The 21,224-nt window shown below is 41.2% G+C and overlaps 1 protein-coding gene across 14 annotated transcripts in view; it reads left to right on the top strand.

Moving 5' to 3' along the window:
* Nucleotides 1-18,956, top strand: part of nfixb (nuclear factor I/Xb) — a 153,250-nt gene extending 134,294 nt beyond the window's left edge. For all 14 annotated transcript variants that reach the window (XM_044331409.1, XM_044331410.1, XM_044331406.1 and 11 more), the window contains 3 exons: nt 4,023-4,198; nt 8,109-8,200; nt 12,391-18,956. In XM_044331409.1, coding sequence (XP_044187344.1) covers nt 4,023-4,198; nt 8,109-8,180 — 248 coding nt within the window. In that variant the 3' untranslated portion in view covers nt 8,181-8,200; nt 12,391-18,956. The remainder of the gene's footprint in view (nt 1-4,022; nt 4,199-8,108; nt 8,201-12,390) is intronic.
* Nucleotides 18,957-21,224: the final 2,268 nt, after the last annotated feature.

Here is a 21,224-nt window from a genome sequence, read left to right as displayed (position 1 = left end):
ACCAATCCAGCTCCCGATCCCCCTGATCGCCCTCTCCTCCTCTCCCCTCCTCACCATCTCCTCCTACCCACCCCACTACTTCAGGCCCCACCCCTCCCCCTCCCCACCCGCCCCCGGCACAAAGATGGGAGCGTTGTCTTTGGGAGATGAGAGTGGCTGGGAATTTAAAGCTGGCAGGTATACCTCTGCAGGCCTGTGCTCACCTCTGCCTCCTCCTCTGCCTGTTCTGGCCTCGTAGGGTGCAGGTCAAGCTGCTGACGGAGCTCTAGGGAGTCTGGGTGTGGTGTCTGACTTTTCTGCACCTGTCTGTTGGTGGTTGGTCGGTGGTCGTTCATGTCTAGATATCATCTCTGTTGATGATTTTCTTCTTTCTAGCGAGGTGGCTCCTGCTGCCTATTCTGTCACATCTCTAACTGCACGAGTGTCAGTTGCTTACATTCTCTTATTCTGGCATTTGTCCTTTATGATGGAAATTATACTTCTAAAAAGTTATGACTGCACACCTCAGGAGGTGTTACATGGTAACAGGAAGTGAGTTAAGTGTCGTTTACTCACCGACTCCTGGCTTATCCTGCATATTTAAGACAACATTTGTTTCTAGAAAATTCCTGAAACCTGCAAACTTTGTAGACATCAAGAGAAAACTAAGACCTAATAATGTAATATGTTAATAAGTAATAATACATTTAAAAAGCATAATAAATAATAATGAGAAAAGTGTTAATAACATTAACAATTTCCCAACTAGGCTCAAATGAAAACATTATGTAGCAGAAAAACTTAGTTAAGAAATATATTATTTTATATTTATTTCCTTAGATTGTAAATATTTTACAATTACATATTAAAGATTAGAGATGACTCAACGGCGTTATTAAAATCTTGAATTTTGGTGAAATTTCTTGGTGGCAATTTGCAAGTTATGTTTGGTATGTCACTTGAATGCTCTACACCTACAACGAATATTCCAAAAAAATTGCCATGGGTCTTAACCAGGCTGGTTTAACTGGGCAACTGCCCCGGACCCCAAGATCTCCAGGGGCCCCAAAAGCCCCAGGTTCGCTGTGTGACAATTGGTTTGTGGTAATTTGATGAACTGCAAGTTTGGGAATATGCGAATGTTCATCTATAAAGTAAGTATGATCTGGTATGATCAGGGCCTTAAAGGGTACCCCAAAGTGTTGCATTGCAAGATATGATTCAAGTTGGTGGACTCACAAGAGTTCAAAGTATGGTCAAAATCAAAGCAGTAGATGCTGATCCTGAATTTTAATCTGTAGTTTGGGCCAAGCTTCAAAAACACAGGATCCTACAATTCCCATAATGCAACTGGATAGTGTCTTTCAATAGATCCACTCCACACTCCCAGTTTGTTAGAACATTTTAAGCCTCAAGCTCAAACCAAGCATTAGGTTTATTTTTTATGACACTTGGGAGCGCTTCCTCCAGTGCCACAGAAGACATTATATAACAGTTTCTACAGGCTGAGCAGTACTCCTCATAACTAGCAAACTGAACTTCATGTGTAAAATCAGCAGAGTGCCCCTTTAAATTGGGTACTGAGGCTCTGTTATTTGGGTTAATGGGGTCCCTGTGTCAAAATACTTGGTTTGGTTTGGTGTCAAAAATAGTTTAAAGGTGATACTAACATTGTGCTTACATGGTGCATATTAATATCAATTTGTGTTTAATCACATTACTACACAGCAAACTTGGCACCATATATTCCACTATAGGAATACTGTACATATTGCACAAAATGTGGGAGGGGACTGGGGGTAAATAGAGTCCCAGCAACTAATTTTTGCCCCCCAAAAAGGCTGATCCGAACATGGGTTTTTCCATTTCACTGATCTTTATCTTCTTTGTAGTCCTTTTTTACTTCTTCTTTGTACGTTTTTATGGACTTGCTTTTCTTTACAGTGTGGGATCTCCTAATTGATTCCAATGTGGGTAAGCACATGTCTTTATTCTTCACAATGGCAAGAGCAGAACATTGGTGCTCTGAGTTGCTGTGTGACCCAGCTGATCCTCCACCAGACTGAAGCAAGCAGCTCATGATAACATCAGATAACAAACAGAGCCAAAGGAGCTCTGACAATAAATCACCACTCTTAATTTTATCACCACGGCGCAGATTGAGAAAGAGGTTTCCTCTTCTTTCTGGAAAGTGCACATTTGTGAACTCACCCAGTGAAGGAACTCGCTAGAGATAATTACCCATGTGCTTTAGTTCTGTGTAGCTAGCCTACATCAAAGGCTTTTTAAGCCACTGAGCAGATGTGAAGCAATGAGTTTGACCGCTGTGTCATTAAACCCTCCTCCGTGGTTGTTGACAGACCCTGTGCCTCTTGAGATGTAGCTACAGCAAATCCAATCTCCACACACATTTACATGTCTGCAGTGACATGCACACATGTGCACACAATACCCCATGCTCTTTTTGGCCAGCAGTTGTGATTTATATAGTTGTGATTTGTTTCTTTGTACACAAACTCTTACAGAGTGCAAGTTGGGGTTTTTCCCATGCTGGCGTGAAAGTGCTTACCACATCATCAGCAATGTTGTTGTTCTTTGTGGAAGACATGATCCAGGGGATTTATGGGAGCATGCTAGGGCTAGCCACTAGCAGTGGTGGTGGTGCAAGGAGATGGTTTTGGCAGGGTTTGTCCGTTCAGCCTCATTCAGCTGTCCTCTAGAGGAAGAAGAGAGAAGGTAGGGGTGTAGGGATTCCCTCTGACCCTGTCTCCCTTCCATCACCACCACCCTATCTCATCCCCAACCTGCCCCCATACCCTAGAGTGTTTGGCCTTCACCCAGTCTCTAATGGGATTAGTAGGGGGACTATAGGAACAGGGAGACAGCTCCACTGGGGAGCAGGCAGCCTGGCATGGGAGCAAGGTGTTGCTAGGCTCAGAGGCATAGGCCCCTGTCTGGGGGGTAATGCACTAGGGTTGGCACCCTCATGAAGTGTGCTCGCACACACAACATATAAAATGCAAGCACCAAAGAGTGTTGGCAGCCCAACATGGGCAGCTGGGGGGCCTGGATGGGATGAGGTGGGTGTCAGACTGGCACAGCTAAGAGGAGAACAGGCTTCTAATACAAATCAAGGAGATTTAGTAATGGATATAGGTCTGACAGTGAGGGCTTTGTGTTTGATGGTAAGGCGCAACCAACTGCTCCCCTCTCACATCTCACACACACACACATACAGCTGTGTTTGGTCCACGTTCTCCTTTCCTTTCTTGTAAAGCAAAAAAAGCTTTTTTATAAGCTTATTAGCCGCAGAATACTGAGATATTTTGTATCCCTGCACCTGTCATACACACACTCATCACATATATGTGCAGATATGATGCTCCAAAGCTCATTAAAAGAAAAAACACCAACTATACAGATTAGGTCTGTCATAGAAACAAAATGAGTCAGATAAAAACAGCTTTACCGTCTGAATGTTAAATTGCATCAATGCCAATGAATCACACCCTCAAAACAGCACACAGGCATTAAAACCTGCTAATTTAAGACGGTACTCAATGATCTCTTTGTGCTTTTTCTTTTTTTTAATGTAGTGATTGCATCCATTAAATTTGTGTATATTCAGGTGTGCGCAGTGTGTGTGTGAACCTGTGCATGTGTATAAGTCTGAGTGGTGCTGACTTGTTATGTGGTCCCTGAGTGTGCACATATGAGTGCAATGTGTGTGTAAATCTCCCCCATAAAGCTGTATAGATTTATTGGAGTGATCATAAAACATTATGAGCAATGCCCTTAATAGCTATTAACTTGAAATCAGCTTTTCTTGGAAAAACAACATTCCTTTCATGTTCTACATTTTAGTACAAGGTTTAAACTTTATCGTTTCCAGTTGTGATGTGATCTTGCTATCATTCATTAATCACTTAATACATCTCTACCATCTGTAAGCATATGTAAGAATACAGTGGTTCATGTCCTCCTCTCGCTCTCTCCACCTTTTTCTGCTTGTGTTCCTCTAACACAAACATCTCTTTTCACAGGGAGTCCCCGTGCTTCAGCCTCGGCCCTGCACTTCCCATCTCCCTCCATCATCCAGCAGTCTAGCCCCTATTTCACCCACCCAACCATCCGCTACCACCACCACCCTGGACAGGATCCCCTGAAGGAATTTGTGCAGTTTGTCTGTGCTGATGGCTCGGGGCAGGCCGCCGGACAGGTAAGGCTCACTGCCAGGAAGGAGGAGGACTATTACCTTAATAACGTGTCATTTATAAAGAAAATGCAGATGGGCCACACACTGACCTAGCTTGCATTAGTATTGCGGGACTTTAAAAGATTTTTCTTAAAGTAACAATTTATGAAGCTCATAAAAGTGTCACAACAATTCTAAAAGATACTAACATACCACTGAGAGTAGACAAATAAAGAAGTATGTGTGAGTATGGAAGCAAAAAAGGGCCAAAATATTAGAATTTTTATGACCAGCTTAATTGTCAATTTAACTACTACTGAATACTTAGTGTTGAAATTAAAATACCTCAAAATGTTTGAGACTGAAATATTTTACTTTGAAAACCATATAAATGAATGTATGAAATCCTCACTTATTCAATTTCCATGTTTTATTGTAAGTGGTGCAATTCAAAAAAAAAAAAAAAAAAAATCTGCATTCATATATTCAGAAAGGTTCAAGGTTTGTAGTCACCCATTGGAGCTTGACAAGTTAAGTCTTGGCAGTCAAATGATCCAAGATTCTTTCTTGGATCATTTGACTGCCAAGACGTAAACTGATAGGGCAGGTTTCATCAATTTCTTCAGGCTTGATCGGTTTGTCCTCAACAGCCAAGATGTTTCAATTTTTCATATAGAAGTTTTGTTTCCGAGTGTAACCAATCTAATTTAAAGAAGCCTCTTTTTTTTACCTGATTTGAGTGTTTAGAATTAGACTTATTGAATTTGAGCAAATTAGAGTTTTGTGAATAATGGACACAAATTTACTGAATTTGTGAACCTTAAAAAAAACTTGAAAACAAGTTTTTAAAGTTCTACAACTTGAAAGTACCTTCTGGAAATTTCAAAGAGGGGAATTCAAACCAAATAAAATCAGACAGCTTGATTTCATAGTAACATATTTTAATGCTCTAAAAGCATTAGTACGCAAAACAATTTATTTATTAGTGGTTGAATTTCAAAGTAAATTAAGTGCTCATAGAATTGTAATTATTACGGTGTTTCTTGCTTCCATATATGCTTCCATATATTACCATTTTAGAAAGGTTGGCACCAACACACTCTACAAATCTGAATTGTATTTGCTTGCATGCTTTTACAGTGCAATGTGACTATAATTATATAAATGTCATAACTTTCAGTGGACAGTGCATGCCAAAAGCTTATTTTATCAAGTTATATATCCAGATACAGTATAGAGAAATACACAGAAAAACACCCCACAGCAAACCCTGACACAAATGAACACATTAGACATTTGTTTATTCAGCTGGTCTACAAATCTTTGTTATTGTCTTGTCGATGTCATTTTGCCGTTTGCTGTTTCAGACCCCCGACGTTCCCCATCCTCCCCTTTTTATTTTTTCTTTTGCTCCACCCAACCCCTCAGAAGTTACAGCCATCAGCACGAGAGTGAATCAGTCACGGCACACTTCAGTCAAGCATACCCGTCCTGTGTTGTGTCATCGTGTTTCTGTTTTCATCTCTAGCTGTTACGATTTTAGTTGGAGTTTGGTTGTTTGGTGCTGGTATCGTTGGTGGTGTTGTGCTTGTGTAGAAGAGTATTCTCCCATGGTTTTGATTTCTTGCCATCTTCTGGACGAACCCAATCAAATAATTTGCTCACTTCCCTCCTCCACACCTCCTCGACCTACCACGGCCCACCCCTGTGGAACCTCTCACCACTCTCACCCACTCCTATCAAACCCTGTGGTGATTATTATTTTTTCACACCTCCATAAAAGATGCCGTCCACATACATCATCCCTTTGGTTGTTGTTTCCCACCACCTCCTCTCCCTCCTTCCACCATCGCCTCCCCTTCCCCCTTCGTCATGGATATTTTTTTGGACCTGGCCTCCCGAGCTACGTCCTCTTTTCATTCCGTGTCTGCGGATTGCCGCATGTCGCCCTCCTGACCCTATTTGTGTTGTCTGCAGCCAAACGGGAGCGGCCAGAGCAAAATGCCAGGCTCCTTCTTGCTGCCTCCACCTCCCCCAGTGGCCCGCCCAGTGCCCCTCCCTATGCCCGACTCTAAACCCAACAGCACGCCCCCTGACGGCGGACTCTCCTCGCCCGCATCTCCGTGTAAGTGACCCCGCAGAGATCGTTATCAAAACCAAACCAGCAACAAAAAAATCTAAAAAACACAAATAAAAACCCAACCCTCTTCAGTGAAAAGACCCCTGCCATTGTTCTTCCTCCTACTCCGTGCCATCATTGTTCCTGTGTATCCAACATCTCACCTCCCTTAACCCTTGGAAGACTATGGAAGCTCATAAGAGTAGATCAAGGCCGCCAGAGGTTTGGTGAGAAATGTCCGTCACAATGGACTCCTGTGGTGCTCATCTGGGTTCTGTATTAGGCCCCCGTCAGTTTGAGTGGCTCTACATGTTAAGCCTGTCCTGCGTTCTCTGGTGTGGAAGCAGCATCACCACCCCAGCTCTTCTCCTTCTAAATATTCCTTTCTTCCCCTGCTGGACTCATCAGCAAACCTTGTGAAAAACTTTGAGATTTTGATTATTAATTGATTCTTATCTGTGAAGGGCACAAATTTAGGGCAGTTAATTTATAAGGACTCCAAAACATTCTAATAGAAAGTGGGACATTGGTGGAATAATTTCCTTCATATTTGCTTTTGGTTGAGCTGATTTTAGTTTCTTGGTGGGGTTTTATTTTGTATGTTTGGTGATTGTTAAGAAGAATAAGGTGTGTATTTAAGGTGAAGGAGTGATTTCAGTCCAATCGTGGGGCCTTTGTCACAATACATTTGTCTTCCTCACCTGTGATAGGAGGGGCACTGGATGGAGCACTTTATTTTTTTGTTTTTAGCTTTCCTTCAAATTTAGTGTTTTCGTTTTACCCCCCAGTCAGTGTCTCAAAGTCTTTTATGTCTTATGTATGTTATCCCAATTCTTAGAAATACATGGATGTATACTGTATATGTCCATGCCATTGACTCTTCAAAGTCTCTTCTGTCTCTCTTCGTCTTATCCTTCCTCTCTCTCTCTCCCACACAAACAGACTTTCATATGCACAAGTCTGCACACAGCGGCCTGAATCCTCAGTGAGATTCAAATTCTGGAGTCCGTTGGGTACCTCAAACTGCCCTAAATTTGTCAGAGACTTTGATGCCATTGGGTTTTAAATGTCCCTGACTGATCCTCAATGTCAGGATTCTGGTGTGCTCAATCACTTCCAACTGAGTTAATCAACGGGATTTAATCCTCAGTGCTCACTCTGGGAGATCTAAATTTGCATTACAGATTTTGGCAAACTTCTTTATAGGGTTTTGATGACCTCAATGATATAAAGTGGTACTTTCTGTAGAACGAAATGCATGTATCTGAATTTTTTTTTTTGTTACTTAACATCATTGATCAAGTAGGTTTACTGTATGCCGTTATATGTAAGGAATAGTTTGAAATTTAACTGCTGAGAGGTAGATGAAAAGATTAATGTCTGTATGGCAAATATGAAGCTACCGCTAGCAGTCAGTTAGCTTATTTTAGAGAACAAAACCCGCCTGGCAGCACCTCTTAAGCTCTCCAATTAACACGTTATATCTGCTTTTCTTTAATCCCTACAAAGACCAAAGTGTAAAGAACACATGTTGTGGTTTCATGGGTGGTCAGACTATTTCTTGGCCGGGAGCAGTTACTTTCTGGAGTTCTGTTTCCAGTCTTTATGCTAAGCGAAGCAAACCTGTTGCTAGTTGCAGCCTTATATTCACTGTACACACATTTGAGTGGTATCTATCTTCTTATCTAACTTTCAGCAAAAAAGCAAAAAGTATTTCCTAAAATGTGTAACTATTGCTATAAGATTCAACAAGATAATGCAGTGCTACCTTTGTGCACACTAATGTCTTCTTCTCTTCCTCCTCTGTTTCTGTAGCATACTCCACGCCAGGCGCCACAGCTCCCAACAGGTTTGTCGGCATCGGATCACGGGACAACAACTTTCTGAACATCCCGCAGCAGACACAGGTAAGAGTTTAGGGATAAGAACATACAGTACTGACAGTTTCTCTGTGTGTAAAAGTGAGGAGGAAACTCGTCTGTTTTGACTGTGATTACTGGTCAAACTCAGGAAACGTATTAACTGTGTGGATGCACGCCAAAATATTTCTTATTCCCTCACTCCCTGAAACCTGCTGCTGGGTTTCCTCCACCTCTTCTCTCACACCATCCCACAGCGCACCATCAATGTGTGCATTTGTACATCTGTATTTTACTGTACGTGTGTGGTTTACCATATGTGCTCAACTGTTTATTTGGCACATATGGAGTCTACCCTTCAGGCAGCAGGCCCTCTCCCTCGCCGCCTTTTTTGCTCCCTCTCCTTGCTACCTCTAATCTTCCTCCTTTCCTTTCCGTTCTCTTCCCCTCTCCCTACTTCAGTTTCCCTCTCTTTTTAGCTTTGTCCTACTCTGCTTTCTTCCCTCCCTCTTATTAATTTTCTCTGTCTCTGCCTTTTACTTTCTCCCTCTTTCACCTTCTCTGTTCCTTCCCTTCACCACTCTGCGCCTCGTTCATATGCCTCCTCCATTACCACCAGTACTTTTCTCATTAGTGTCCAACCACACCCGCCTGGAGCCAGCTCAGCTCTGCTCCTCAACACATGGAAACCATCTGAAACTGCTCTGCTGATCCCTCCCTTGTTTCTCTGCCCTCGGTTCTCTCACTTTTCTTCCCTTTCCATTTCCCTGTTCCTGCTCCTTTCTGCCCCTCCGCTCGTTATACTCCACTCTTTAATCCCCTTCCACTCTTTCTCGTTCCACTCTTTATTTCCTTTTCTCCACCACTTTTCACAAAGTCTTATTCGTCTTCCTAATGCCCTCTTTGTTACTAATATATTTTTACTCTGAATAACCTACCATAACTCTGACTCCTGGTGGATTACACACATCTTAAAGCGCATGGTCAAAAGTATGTGGACACCTACATTTTACAGCCATAAAAAGTGGTTGTTTAGCATTTCATTCCAAAACCATATAGGGTTTCATATGTTGCTGTCAGCCTCCACTTATCTGGGAAGGCTTTCCGCAAAATTTTGGAACCTGGCTGCAGGATTTACTCCCATTCAGAAACAAGAATATTAGTGAGGTTGACCACTGAGGTTGGGCAGTAAGGTCACATTTAGACAGATTTTAGCCTTGTGTGAAATAACGCAGCCCGCTCATTCATTTGGCCAGTCTGGTAACGCAGTGGTGGTGCCAACGCAGAGGTCTCCGGCAAAAAACGCAGGGTAGTCCGGGAACTTTTTCCACAACACCAATCAAATAAAACCAGATATCTGGTAGACTACTTTGTAACAAGAATGCTGTATTTCTACTGTTAGCCTTGCGATAGCCACAACGAAAGATAAAATAATTACGATGTGATAAATTTCCAGTACGTATAAACCACAGCGCAGTGTTTTGGCATCTGATAAGCCTTCTAACTCATGGATCCATTACTCAAACTGGACCTCCTGAGTCCGATGTCTCACTGGTACCTGAAGTATTTCAATAAACAATAAAAGTATGAGGACATGGGTATCCACATACTTTTGGCCATGTAGTGTATCTTTAATAAAAGGCTGTATCTGCTTGACACATGCTTTCCTTTATATCCCTCTTTGCTTTTCTTATGAAGCTAATTGATGCTCAATGCTGACAGAGACATAGTGTCTGAAGTATGGTTTTACTTTTCAAAACACACAGCATTAATTGTTTGCACATGCCTCTCAGAAAATGACACTAAAAGAATAATGGTCCACAGAAAAAAAAAAAAGATTGATTACGAGACAAAAACCTTGTCAGAAGTGTGTATGCCGCGAGTACAGGACAGGCTGGAGAGCTCACGCTGACATCGGTGGGCTCTAGGTGCCCTCTAGTGGCAAACAAAGGATGCTGCAACCAGGAGAGAGAAGAAACAAGATACCCACGGGGCAGGGGAAAGACGGAAATGGAGGGAACAGAGCGACAGAGTTTCGGCCCTTACAGAAGTCACGTCCCGGGCCGTCTCGTTACCCCCGGCAACCAGACATGATGTCATAGCCAGTTGATCTTGAATTTGAGAAGGGGTTGCTCGAGAGGGGGCGAGGGTGGGGGGCCAGGAAAGAAAAGAGGGTGGTCACTGTCTGCTGCCAAGGATTTAGTGGGAGTGTTCACAGGAGATAGATGGATTTTGTGTGTGTTGTGTGTGTGTGTATGTGTGTGTGTTGGTAAGAGCATACACAGAAGGAAAGAGAGGGAGAGTAACTAAGAAGGGAGAAGTTACAATGCCCAAGGCCTGCTGGGACAGTGCCCAGGGGAGCAGGGTAGCTGAGAAGGGCAGAAGGGGGGTATTCATGCGACCTGTTAGAGTCAAACAAAACAAAAGGCTGCTTCCCTGGAGGCTCAGAGTAGTTTCCAAGGCTTGACTTCTAGAATGTTGGCACATTGGCCCACAGCGCCAGATCATGCAGGCCAAACAGGGCAGCCAACAACAGCGACGGTGACCCATTTCTGCTCCCTACTCACACTGAGCGGGAGAAAGCCAACGTGAAGATGGTGCAAGTGACAGGGAGCGCCAGACTGCTATCCCCCTGCTGCTGCTTGACCATTAGGAGCCACTCACTGCTTGGCCAAATTCAAGACATACTGTACTTCACTCCAAAAATGGACAGAATTGGTGGCAGTAGCTGGGCTGGTGGCCCAGATGACTGCTCTGTCACTCACTGTAATTAAGAACTGTTGAAATCTCCATGAACACAGTGTACAGAGTCATTTACAGGGACAAAATAACAAAAACACCTTACAGTACAACAGTTTCTGCAGTTAAGATCTGTCATAGTGATTTTTGAGTTCTTCTCTTGTTGCTACATTACATCTTTTTATTAGCCTTGTTAGCAGCATGGCTCTATGAATGGCAATGTCAACCTCTCAGTCGGTCGGTCCACCACTCTGGTCCAGACTAAAATATCTGAACAGCTAATTACAGGGCAACTACTCATCTGGAAAAGTCTGAAAAAACACTAAATTCAGTTTCCTCAAAAAAGGGCCTTAGAATGTATTAAAATGTCTAAATTTCACTTACAAAAGTATGAAATATTTTCTCTTGCCTGTTGAAGGCAGTGATGTTAGTCATAATGTGTTTTTGTATACGACTGTGGGCTGTCAAGAGATATTATACACCTACAGTATAAACTCAAAGTGGAGTGTTTCAACAGTAGATTGTGCTGCAGGAAGCTGTTGAACCCTTTTTTGTGGAGTTCCAGTCAGCACCATCAGACGTGTAGCAAACACTATTAATACTGCTAACTGCAGCAGCTTGGAAACTCATTTTCTCATAGTGGGCACATGTCAGTTTTAGCTAGAACTTAAATGAATTAATTATTTTTTATTGGTTAAAGGTCTAAAAAAAATGCTTGAATTAAACTTGGGGAACTCAGAAACCTTGCAATTAGTATCCCCAGAGGTTGTTAGCATGCTAACAGACTAAATTAAGATGGTAAATCAGTAAACATTATCTGTGAAACATTAGCATGTTAGCATTGTCACAATTGTCACAATCTGTCGCTTGCTACAGACACTGACCACAAATCGTAAAATATCCCTAGTTCAATTAGTTGGACCTTTCTTCTTACCAAAAAGCACCTTGGGAGTTGTAGTTAATTTGTCTCCTCACATTTTTATGTACACAGGCTTGCACCTCTGACTTCTTATCAAAGAGCCAAGTACCTCTACCTGTATCATCTGCTATTAGATTTTGTCCCGCTCATGTTGTTTAACTGTATTGTATATGCTTTATAACACAATGTAGTATGTTTTAACTATTGTACATATTGTATCATTTTATTATTCTTGGATGCCAAATAACAGGTAAAGGGACTGCCAATGAAAACTAGCCTTTTTGCTAACTCTGATACATTTACATTTGTTTGAATGTTGATGAATATACACTGTACCTTTTCAAAAAACAAAAAAGTATTTTCTAACACAGTTGGTCATCTTTTGTCCTGATGATTCAAACAGGGGAGTTTCATATCTATCCATGCAGAGGAAATGCTCCAACTGCCAGTCACTATTCATTTGTATTCTAAGGTGTTTTTATTATGTTATCCACTCCTTGTGTATGTACATGTATGCAGATCTTACTGGTTTTGACTCTAACATAATCTCATCCCCCTACCCCACTTTTTTCTTTTTCAGTCTTGGTTCCTCTGACAAGACCTGTGTGCAAACCAGCAACTAGAATTCTTTCTTTACAATCGGAAATAGAAAAACAGAGAAACAACCCGCAGGATGATAATTGTCCTCCAACCGACCCACCGACCAGCCCTTACAGTATGTCTCACCTAACATTAAATATAACCAAGCAACGCAGGAAAATTCAGCAGCATGACGCTTTTAGAGGAACTCTGGACTCATTTACCCAGTCAGAGGGAGGACCCGTTTCGAGCAAAGATGGATAGATGGAAAGATGAACGGATGGACACGAGGATGCAAGGATAGTGGAGGATAAGGGGACAAACGGCAGCAAGCAGCTAGCAGGTATCTCTCCTGAAACCAATGAACCAGCACAACATGGCAGCAACGCAGGAGGAACCTGAGGAGGAAAAAGCAGTCAACTTCTCCTACTTCACAAGGATGCATTGTGTAACGAATGGCTACGAAAATCAACTGTCCAACAAAATCAGGTTTCCACAACACAGATTAAACATTTCAGCTACAAAGCTTGACCCACGATGAATCCACAGCCTCATCAAAGCAAAGACACAATTTGGTTTCCAATGAAAGCTGCAGTCCATGCTCCTGTGATGTCTGTCATCACCCAAAACAAAATCAAATTGCCCAATGTTTCTCTCCCTCTGAATGACCATTGACTCTATAAAAAACCCTTTCACCCTACTACTAACTAGAGAGAGACCATGCCAAAACATATCTTGATTAAGGGTTGCACTACAAGCTGAATCAATTAACACTAATCTTAACGATGTGCACTATTTACCTACAAGGCATGGGAGGTAAACCAGACTTGCCTATTAAGAGTTTTAAAGAGGAAAAACCAAGGTACAAGAAGCCTTCACATGTCCTCAATCCCCATCGTTCAGTTTGACAAATCATTGGCCTCCGCTCATTCTCACATTTCCCCGTGCAACAAACACTTTGTACTGGGAAGTCAAATCAGAAAGATCACACAATCTGTGCCATGACCACAGCATGTTTGTACAATTGAAAACACACAGTTGCCCAGTCTCACCATTTAGATTGTAGTATTTATAGGTGGTGGTGTTGTATTATTATATTTTCGTTTTATATGCACATACGGTAAGCCCAGTGAACTCTCTCTACCTATTTGATTAGATATCCAATTCCACAACACACACACACACACACACTGAAAATCTGTGTGCGCACATCATTAATGACAGTTTCCATGACTATAGACAGCAGCTATTGGTTCCCCCTTTGCCCTCTTGTAATGTAGATGAATGATTTTGTTATCTCTTGTGTGTTCTCTTATTTGAATTTATTCCTTTTGGATTTGTACTATTTTTTAATTGTTTTGTATTTGAATGACAGCACCTTATAGAGAAACACAGTAAGAAGTTGGACGTTGAAGCAGGGTGGTTAGCTGACCCGTGATCAAATAGTACTCGCAAAAACTTAAAGTAAAAGTTTGACATTTTGGGAAATAAGCTCATTTGCTTTCTTACAGAGTTAGACAAGAAGATTGATACCACTCTCATGTCTGTACACTAAATATAGAGCTACTGCTAGCAGCTGGTTAGCTTAGCTTAGCATAAAGACTAGAAGCAGGGCAAACAGCTAGCCTGGCTCTTTCAGAAGGTAACAAAAATGTGCCTATCAGCACCTCTAAAACTCACCAATGGCCACGTTACATCTCATTTGTTTGACATGTACAAAAATTTAAATGTAAAAACAACAATTTGCCATTTTACAGCAAAGTTGGGACCAGGCAACTAGTTCCAGCCAAGAAATATTCCGGCACATAACCAAAAACGGTGAATTGTCATTTTTACACTTATTTTTTTGTGTGAATTAAACAATATAACGTGTTTATTAGTGAGTTTTAGAGGTGCTAGTGAGCAGATCGTGTTACCTTTTGACAGAGCCATGCTAGCTATTTCCCCTGTTTCCAGTCTTTATACTAAGCTAAACTAACCAACTAACTAACCAGCAGCTCCTTATTTACGCACAGATATGAAAGTGGCATCAATCCTCTCATCTCACTCTCGTCAAGAAAGCGAATGAGCATATCTACCAAAAAGGTAAAACTTTTCCATTAACATGGTTTGTTTGTTCTCAGTGCCAGATAAACGTATTTGCCACATACCGTATTGTAGGGCGACACAATGCAAGGTTTTGACAATCACAGGAACCTTTTTTATTCCTGGGAACTCGGCTGCTGAACCATACAGGTCAAGAAAAATCTACTATTTGACCCAGGCACAGCTGGTGGCTGGTGGTGGTGATATGATTGATATGATGAATGATAGAAACGCAGAACCACGGAGGGAAAGGTTGCTGAAGATGGGACCCAGAGTAAAAGAGAGAGTTGCTCTTCTTTCTGTCTCCCTAAAGTTTACCCTGTTGTTTACACTCCCAGACGGGCCGCTGCTCCAAGAGCAGAGGGAGCCACACTGCGGAGCAAAATTAATATGTGACATATCTGGCTGTTTTCGGAGAGAGGGAACGAGGGCCTCTAGGCTAGCAGTAGGAGGATCACCCATGTGCCCACTTAGTTTTTTTTTTTGTTTGTTTTTTTAATTAGGGGTGCACAGGATCAGGCAAAGGATATTGGTTGCTATGGTAATCCACCTCCCACACACACACACACACACACACACCAGCACTCCCCCTAGCTATTGTGAATCGATGAGCCCTTAATGATCAAAACTGCACTAAAACAATCATGCCAGCCAACCTCTTTTTAGTTAAGAATTACAATAGATTTGACCACCACTTGTAGAGCACAGATCGCCACTTCTTAAACACACAGACTGATGAAGACCACTCACGATAAACGCAAACACACACCGCCCTGCCCGACTGAATTCAAAGGGAAGTCTTAAATGTAGACAATCTGAGGAGGCCTTTTATGCTTTTAATCATTTTATATCATGAGCCCATACATATTCAGACTGACTCATTTATTTCCTGATAAACATGTAAAGTTCAATTAAAACCACCCATCCAACCTCACAAAATAACTGGACTGCCTGGCCATGTTCTTCACTGCAGGGAAACAACATAGTTGGCCAACCGACTGGCGACCATCTCATCAGCTTCGTAGAGAGAACTAGCTCTGCTGACTTAACGATGGCTAAGGTGATTTCTTTTCTAATCTATGGAAGTGCCTCTGTATTCCCATTATGCAATTTGTCAAACATGAATTCAGGTTCTTTTTCTCACATATAAGCTATAGTGAATGGTGAAAAAAAAAATCTATGTCAGGAGAGGAAAAACGGCGACAGCTCACTAGATAATCGCAAGCATCTTTATATATAATACACATATATATTTATAGATATATACATTTTTTTTATTTGCAAGATAAGCTCTGTGGCAGTCTAGTTATTTTTTGAAGCATGGCGAACATCGCACATCTCGAAAACCGCTGATTTGAGCTTAAAAGTACCAGTCTCTAAACCCACACTCGCATTAAACGACATGAAAGAAAAAGTAAATCCATGGCAAACACAACAATAGATTCAACCACAGTGATGATAACGTAGTCGAGGATTTCAAAAAAAAAAAAAAGAACAGATTAGGTTTTGTTGTTTTCTTTCTTGTTTTGATGGGAAGTATTGTTATTGAAACTAAATGATGTATGTTGATTGAGCCATGTGCAATGCCTTGGTAGAGGAATTGTGTTTGTTTGTTAGCGATTGTTTGAGGGTGTCGCGAGAAAAGAGGGAAAACCCTCTGAGGTTTTTTTTTTTTTTTTTTTTTTTTTTGTCTGTTTTTCAAGTCCACATGCTCTGGGACTCTAAATATAAGGGCGGAGAGAAAAAAAATCCCAGTCTTTGTAAGTAAGTTTGGGGAAATTGTTTTTAATTTCCTTTTGTTTTTTTCTTTTTTTTTTTCTTTTATCACTTTTTTAAGAAAAAACGTCATTTCTAATGATTTGTTTTCAACATGTGGGAGGGCTGAAGGAACAATTTTGCAACTCATAAAATATATATCACTATAAAAACTGGTGCTTTCTAAAGAATAAAGTACATTCAATCTCTATTATACATAAATAATAATAAACAAAATTAAGTGTTATCATAAAAGCAAATTTTAGGAAAACATGCATTATTCTATTTCTCTTTTTGTATTTACCGAGGGGGGAGGGGTTCATTGTATGAAAAGGTTGTTGTGACAAAAGGCATTTTTCCCCACCAACCTTTACACCACAGCAGAGGGACAGTCGTTGGAAAAACAGCTTGTAGACCGCAGTGTTTTTCCAGACTTGTATCCAACACAAGTGATCCTAACATGGGACAAAGACAAGATCTTCCCCAATTTGGGAGATGCACAAGTATGGATTCCCAATTTAAGAAAAAGGAAAAAAAAAAAAAAAAAAAAAAAAAAAAGACCATGAATGATAATTTGTCTTGTCTGGCGAGTTTTTCTATTTGGTGTAAATGTCCAGTTGGTTGATTGAGAGAACCGGCGGCTTGTGTGGTGCTGTCATCAATTCAGTAACAAAATGAACCCCACCCCCCCCCATACACACACCTCCCCTCTTCTCCCCCTCCGATTCCCCATCTCCCACTGTAAATGATTATAAATATTTGTTTGGTGATGTAGTGTTATAGACTCAGAGCATCTTAAAGGTTGTCCCTAAAAAGTGCCTTTTGTTCACAGATTCCATCTTGTACTCCTGAGTGCCCATCTCAAAAGAAAAAAAAAGTCCCCTCCTTCATACTTCTATATCCACTTCTTTCTCTTCCTCTTCTTCGAGCTTTTTAAAGCAGTATACATAGTACTAAAGGAAATTGGTGTGATTTAGTTCCTATTTTTATTGTTGAATAATTAAGAAAAGCAGAAAAAAAGCCCAAAAAAAAGACGCTTCTCTTCCTCTGTATCTTGTCTTCTGTCTATCTTGGACACTGGAGTAGTCTGTAGCCGCGTAACCTTCTCCTTCTCCACCAACCCCCCCCTCCCTCCCTCCTTCCTCCCTCCCTCCTCCCCTCTCCTCTCCCCCCCTCTCCTCCCCTCCCTTCTCCCTTTTCCCTTTCTCTGAACGGCGGGGTTTTAAAAAAAAGAAAAAAAAAGAATACTCAAAGATTTTTTTGTCTGAGCAGAATGCAGTTAGCTCACATGTTATTCTTGTCTGTATGCTTCACATTGTATTACCATACCCATCTTCTTCAGCTTCTCCATTCAACAGCTAATGTAAGTGAACAAGTTACACCACCGGGCTCTGGGCTGCGCTGAGGACGGGGGCTGTCAGAGCAGAGCGGAAAATGAAATAGCCCCCCCACCACCACCACCACCACCACCACCCCCCTTTACCAACCAACCCTCCCTTGGGAGCAGTGGAGGGCAAATCAATCCTTCACTGTGGTGGAGAGGCAAAAGCACTCACGGGGTGAGGGTGACGACCAGTAGGACTGCTAGTATAGGCAGGTTTGTTTGTAATCCTTGTTTCTATCTATTTATTTTTTTATAATTGAATTTGGATTTGCTTATTGATATCTTTTTTTTTTTTTTTTTGTCATTTTTACTGAGTATCTTAGGCAGCATTAAGACGCTGCGTTGAGACCGTCAATTATGCACCTTTCTAGTGGTTGAATGAGACCAGCTATTTAAAAAAAAAAAAAGAAACTGAAATGACTCGAAGCACCTTATAAGCGGACTGGTTCCACAGCGGGGAGACTAAAAGGCTCAGATTTAGCACAATCATTAGAAATGTTACACGTTGATTCACCACCATTCTAAATCGCAGTGTTTGACAGACACATTGACCAAAGTGGTATGGCTCCAAAAGCTAGTAGACTTTGGTGACTTATAGAGAAAGCACCTTCAAATTCCACCAGCAAAAAAAAACAAGTGCAGGTTTAATGACAGATTTGTGCCCTGCTTAAAAAAAAAAAAAAAAAAAAAAAAAAAAAAAATTATATATATGCAACTTTTTATTTTTCTTCATCAAGCAAATGAAGCCAGCAGCAGTATTATCAATCAAGCCTTGACAAGTGAAAGCGCCACAGTTGAGAAGCCATATCAGAGACGAACAGGTTGCACGGAGCAGAGAGAGAGAGAGAGAGAGAAAGAGAGAGAGAAAGAGAGAGAGAGAGAGAGAGTGTGTGTGTGTGTGTGTGTGTGTGTGTGCGCGTGCGTGCGTGCCTGTGTGTGTGTGTGTGTGTGTGTGTTGTTGAGGGAGGGTGTCTACAGATTATGCCCCTGCACCGTTCAGAGAGCGAGAGCCCAGTCTGGCCCTGTGGCCTGGCCGTCCGCTGTTTTTATGTTCCTTTGGCTTTGTTTGTTTTTAACACGTTTTGTAGGACGTTGGGCTGTGTTTAGTGACGTGTAGACTGAGCCCCCTGGCCGGCCGAACCCTTCACCTCTGACCTGTAACCCCTCCCATCATGAGTGCTCCTCCTCCTCCTCCCCTCGCAGCAGCGCCCCATCCTCAGACACACCTCCCAGAGCCCATGGTGAAATGCATGTGTTAATTACAGTTTCTTTTCCATAATAATAATAAAAAACAGTTTGAAAAGAGCAACACTTGATTGAATAAAAGGATGTTCTTGACTGTACCCTGCCTTTGTCGACTCTCTTTATTAGTTTAGTAGTGGACAAGTAGCACAACTTCAAAGCAGTCTGGTTTGCAGCCCAGTATGGAACCGGCCCTCTTAATCAGTTTATTGGTTCTGTTGGTGTCATCAGCTCCAGTGATGCTCCCCCAGCAGACCACAGTGAAGTACAGTGAACAGACTGGTAGATTTCCAACAGCTCGCTGCACATGTTGAAAGATCTCAGGAAATAGAGAAGTAAAAGTGCTTGATATGCAGAAAACTGACCACTGTGAACGGATGTGAGATAATTAATGGGGTAGGAAAGAAGAAAAACAGAGATCTGCTAGAGAAATCAGTATTCACTTTTTGGATTTGTCCAATATTTGCTTTTTTTGCGAAATATTGGATGATTTTACCTCTTTGGGCCTTGAACATTTAGTTAAATGAAATCATCTGAGGAGGTTTAGAGGGGAAACACTTCTTTGTTGGAACTACTAACAAGTCAAAATGTGACATCTCAAATGTGACAAGGGTCACCAGATAGATATATTTTTGTAAGGAGTCACAAGCCAAAAAGACCGCATTCCACCGCATTCTTTAATGTAAATTTAAAAGTAACTATAACTGTAAAATAGATGTAGTTTGTAAAAATTACAATATTTTCCTCAGAAATGTTGTGAAGTAAAAGTATAAAGTAGTAGAAGTACCTCAAAAATTGTACTTAGGTACAGGACTTGGTTACTTTCCACCACTGGCTTTGGGCAACGACCACCTTGTGAAGTCTGGGAGCCTTTAATACAGTTGGCTGAACCACTCCTTAGGCTGCTTGTCCATTATTCATGTCTGTATTGTCTCCAATATGTCTTTGTTACAGAGTATATGAGGAAATTTGTGTTGAGAAATAGGAATATCAGGAACCTGGATCTGAGCCTGGACTATTTTTAGAGCTCAGTGTGTTTACAATAGTAAAATACAAATAACTGCATGCAAATACCTGATTATTAAAACAATTTTCAAACAGTTATTTGCAGGCATTTCCTATTTTATCATTATCAGACATTTTTGGCAGACAATGTCCAAACTCTAGATACTATTTTAATGTGTATGCAGTTTGTGAGCTGAATTGTGATCTTTGGTTAGCTCCTTTTCTGAAATGTAGTAGCAGCTGTGTTCTTAGGTAGAAAATGCACATTTAAAGCTGCACTAATCAATATTTCTATATACACAATGTGTCAAAGGACTATGTGTAACGTGAACAGTCATCACTCCGAATGACAAATCTGCAGAAACTGTTGACTCAGTTCAGCTCAGTTCCCCTCAGCTTGACAGAACATTTCAGCTTTTTTCAGCTCATTGTTTTGGTTTTACTTCCTGCAATGTTACTGTTTTGGTTCAGTCTCCCTGTTCTCATTCGCATAGTTTGAAGCTGCAGCAGACAACTATTCTCAGTAAGAAAGCCCTGATAAATGCTACTTGTCCAGCTCCAAATGGTAGACTAAGATAGTGAGTAGGTAGTGAAAATAGAGATTTAGCAGCTAAAGAGGCAAATATTTCTTTCAGGAGGTAAAAACAACTAAAAGAGTAAATACAATACTTACATCCATTCATTTGGTGCAGAACACCACTCCTTATCCATGTCAGTGTTGCTCCATGTCCGCTGGGTGTGTAAATAAGCAGCAACACTTCACCGACATCTTCACCACCACAGCTTTATCAGGTGATAATATGTCAATGTTGTGTTTATAGCTTGTGCCGCCCTCAAGTGGCCAAGAAAATCAATTAATAGAGCTTTAAACTGGGTAACTGGGAGCAAACAATATAGATAGAATACCTGTGCAAGGAGAAATACATCTTAATTGTAACAAGACCATTTTTTTAAAACTCTAAGTGGCGAACCATTATCCAATTTGCATTTTGATTTATTTATTGCTAATACCTTTGCCAACACTCTTAATTTATGTGGCCCTTTGGGGTTCTAATTACAGGAAACTTTCCAGGTAGCAGGAATGAATTGTTGTTCCAGACACAATTCATTTCTGGTAACTTGAAGGCTTCGAGAGTGAGTACACAGCCAATGAGAACCAGTTACTTGCTGGATTTGATGTTGGGCTGGAGTTTTGAAGTGAAGAATTCCCTAATACAACTATTTGTGTAGTTTTACTTCTTACATTTTCAGGTATTTTGAGTTTATTAACTGTGGGCTTTATGTGGAGTTGTCATGTTCTCATCATGTTGGTTTCTTCCCAGAGTCAAGACATGCAGGTCAGTTTAACCTGTGCTAGACAAATG

This window comes from Thunnus albacares, chromosome 17 (genome assembly GCF_914725855.1).
Source record: "Thunnus albacares chromosome 17, fThuAlb1.1, whole genome shotgun sequence".
NCBI lineage: Eukaryota > Metazoa > Chordata > Actinopteri > Scombriformes > Scombridae > Thunnus > Thunnus albacares.
This window is presented reverse-complemented; position numbering and strand designations above follow the sequence as displayed.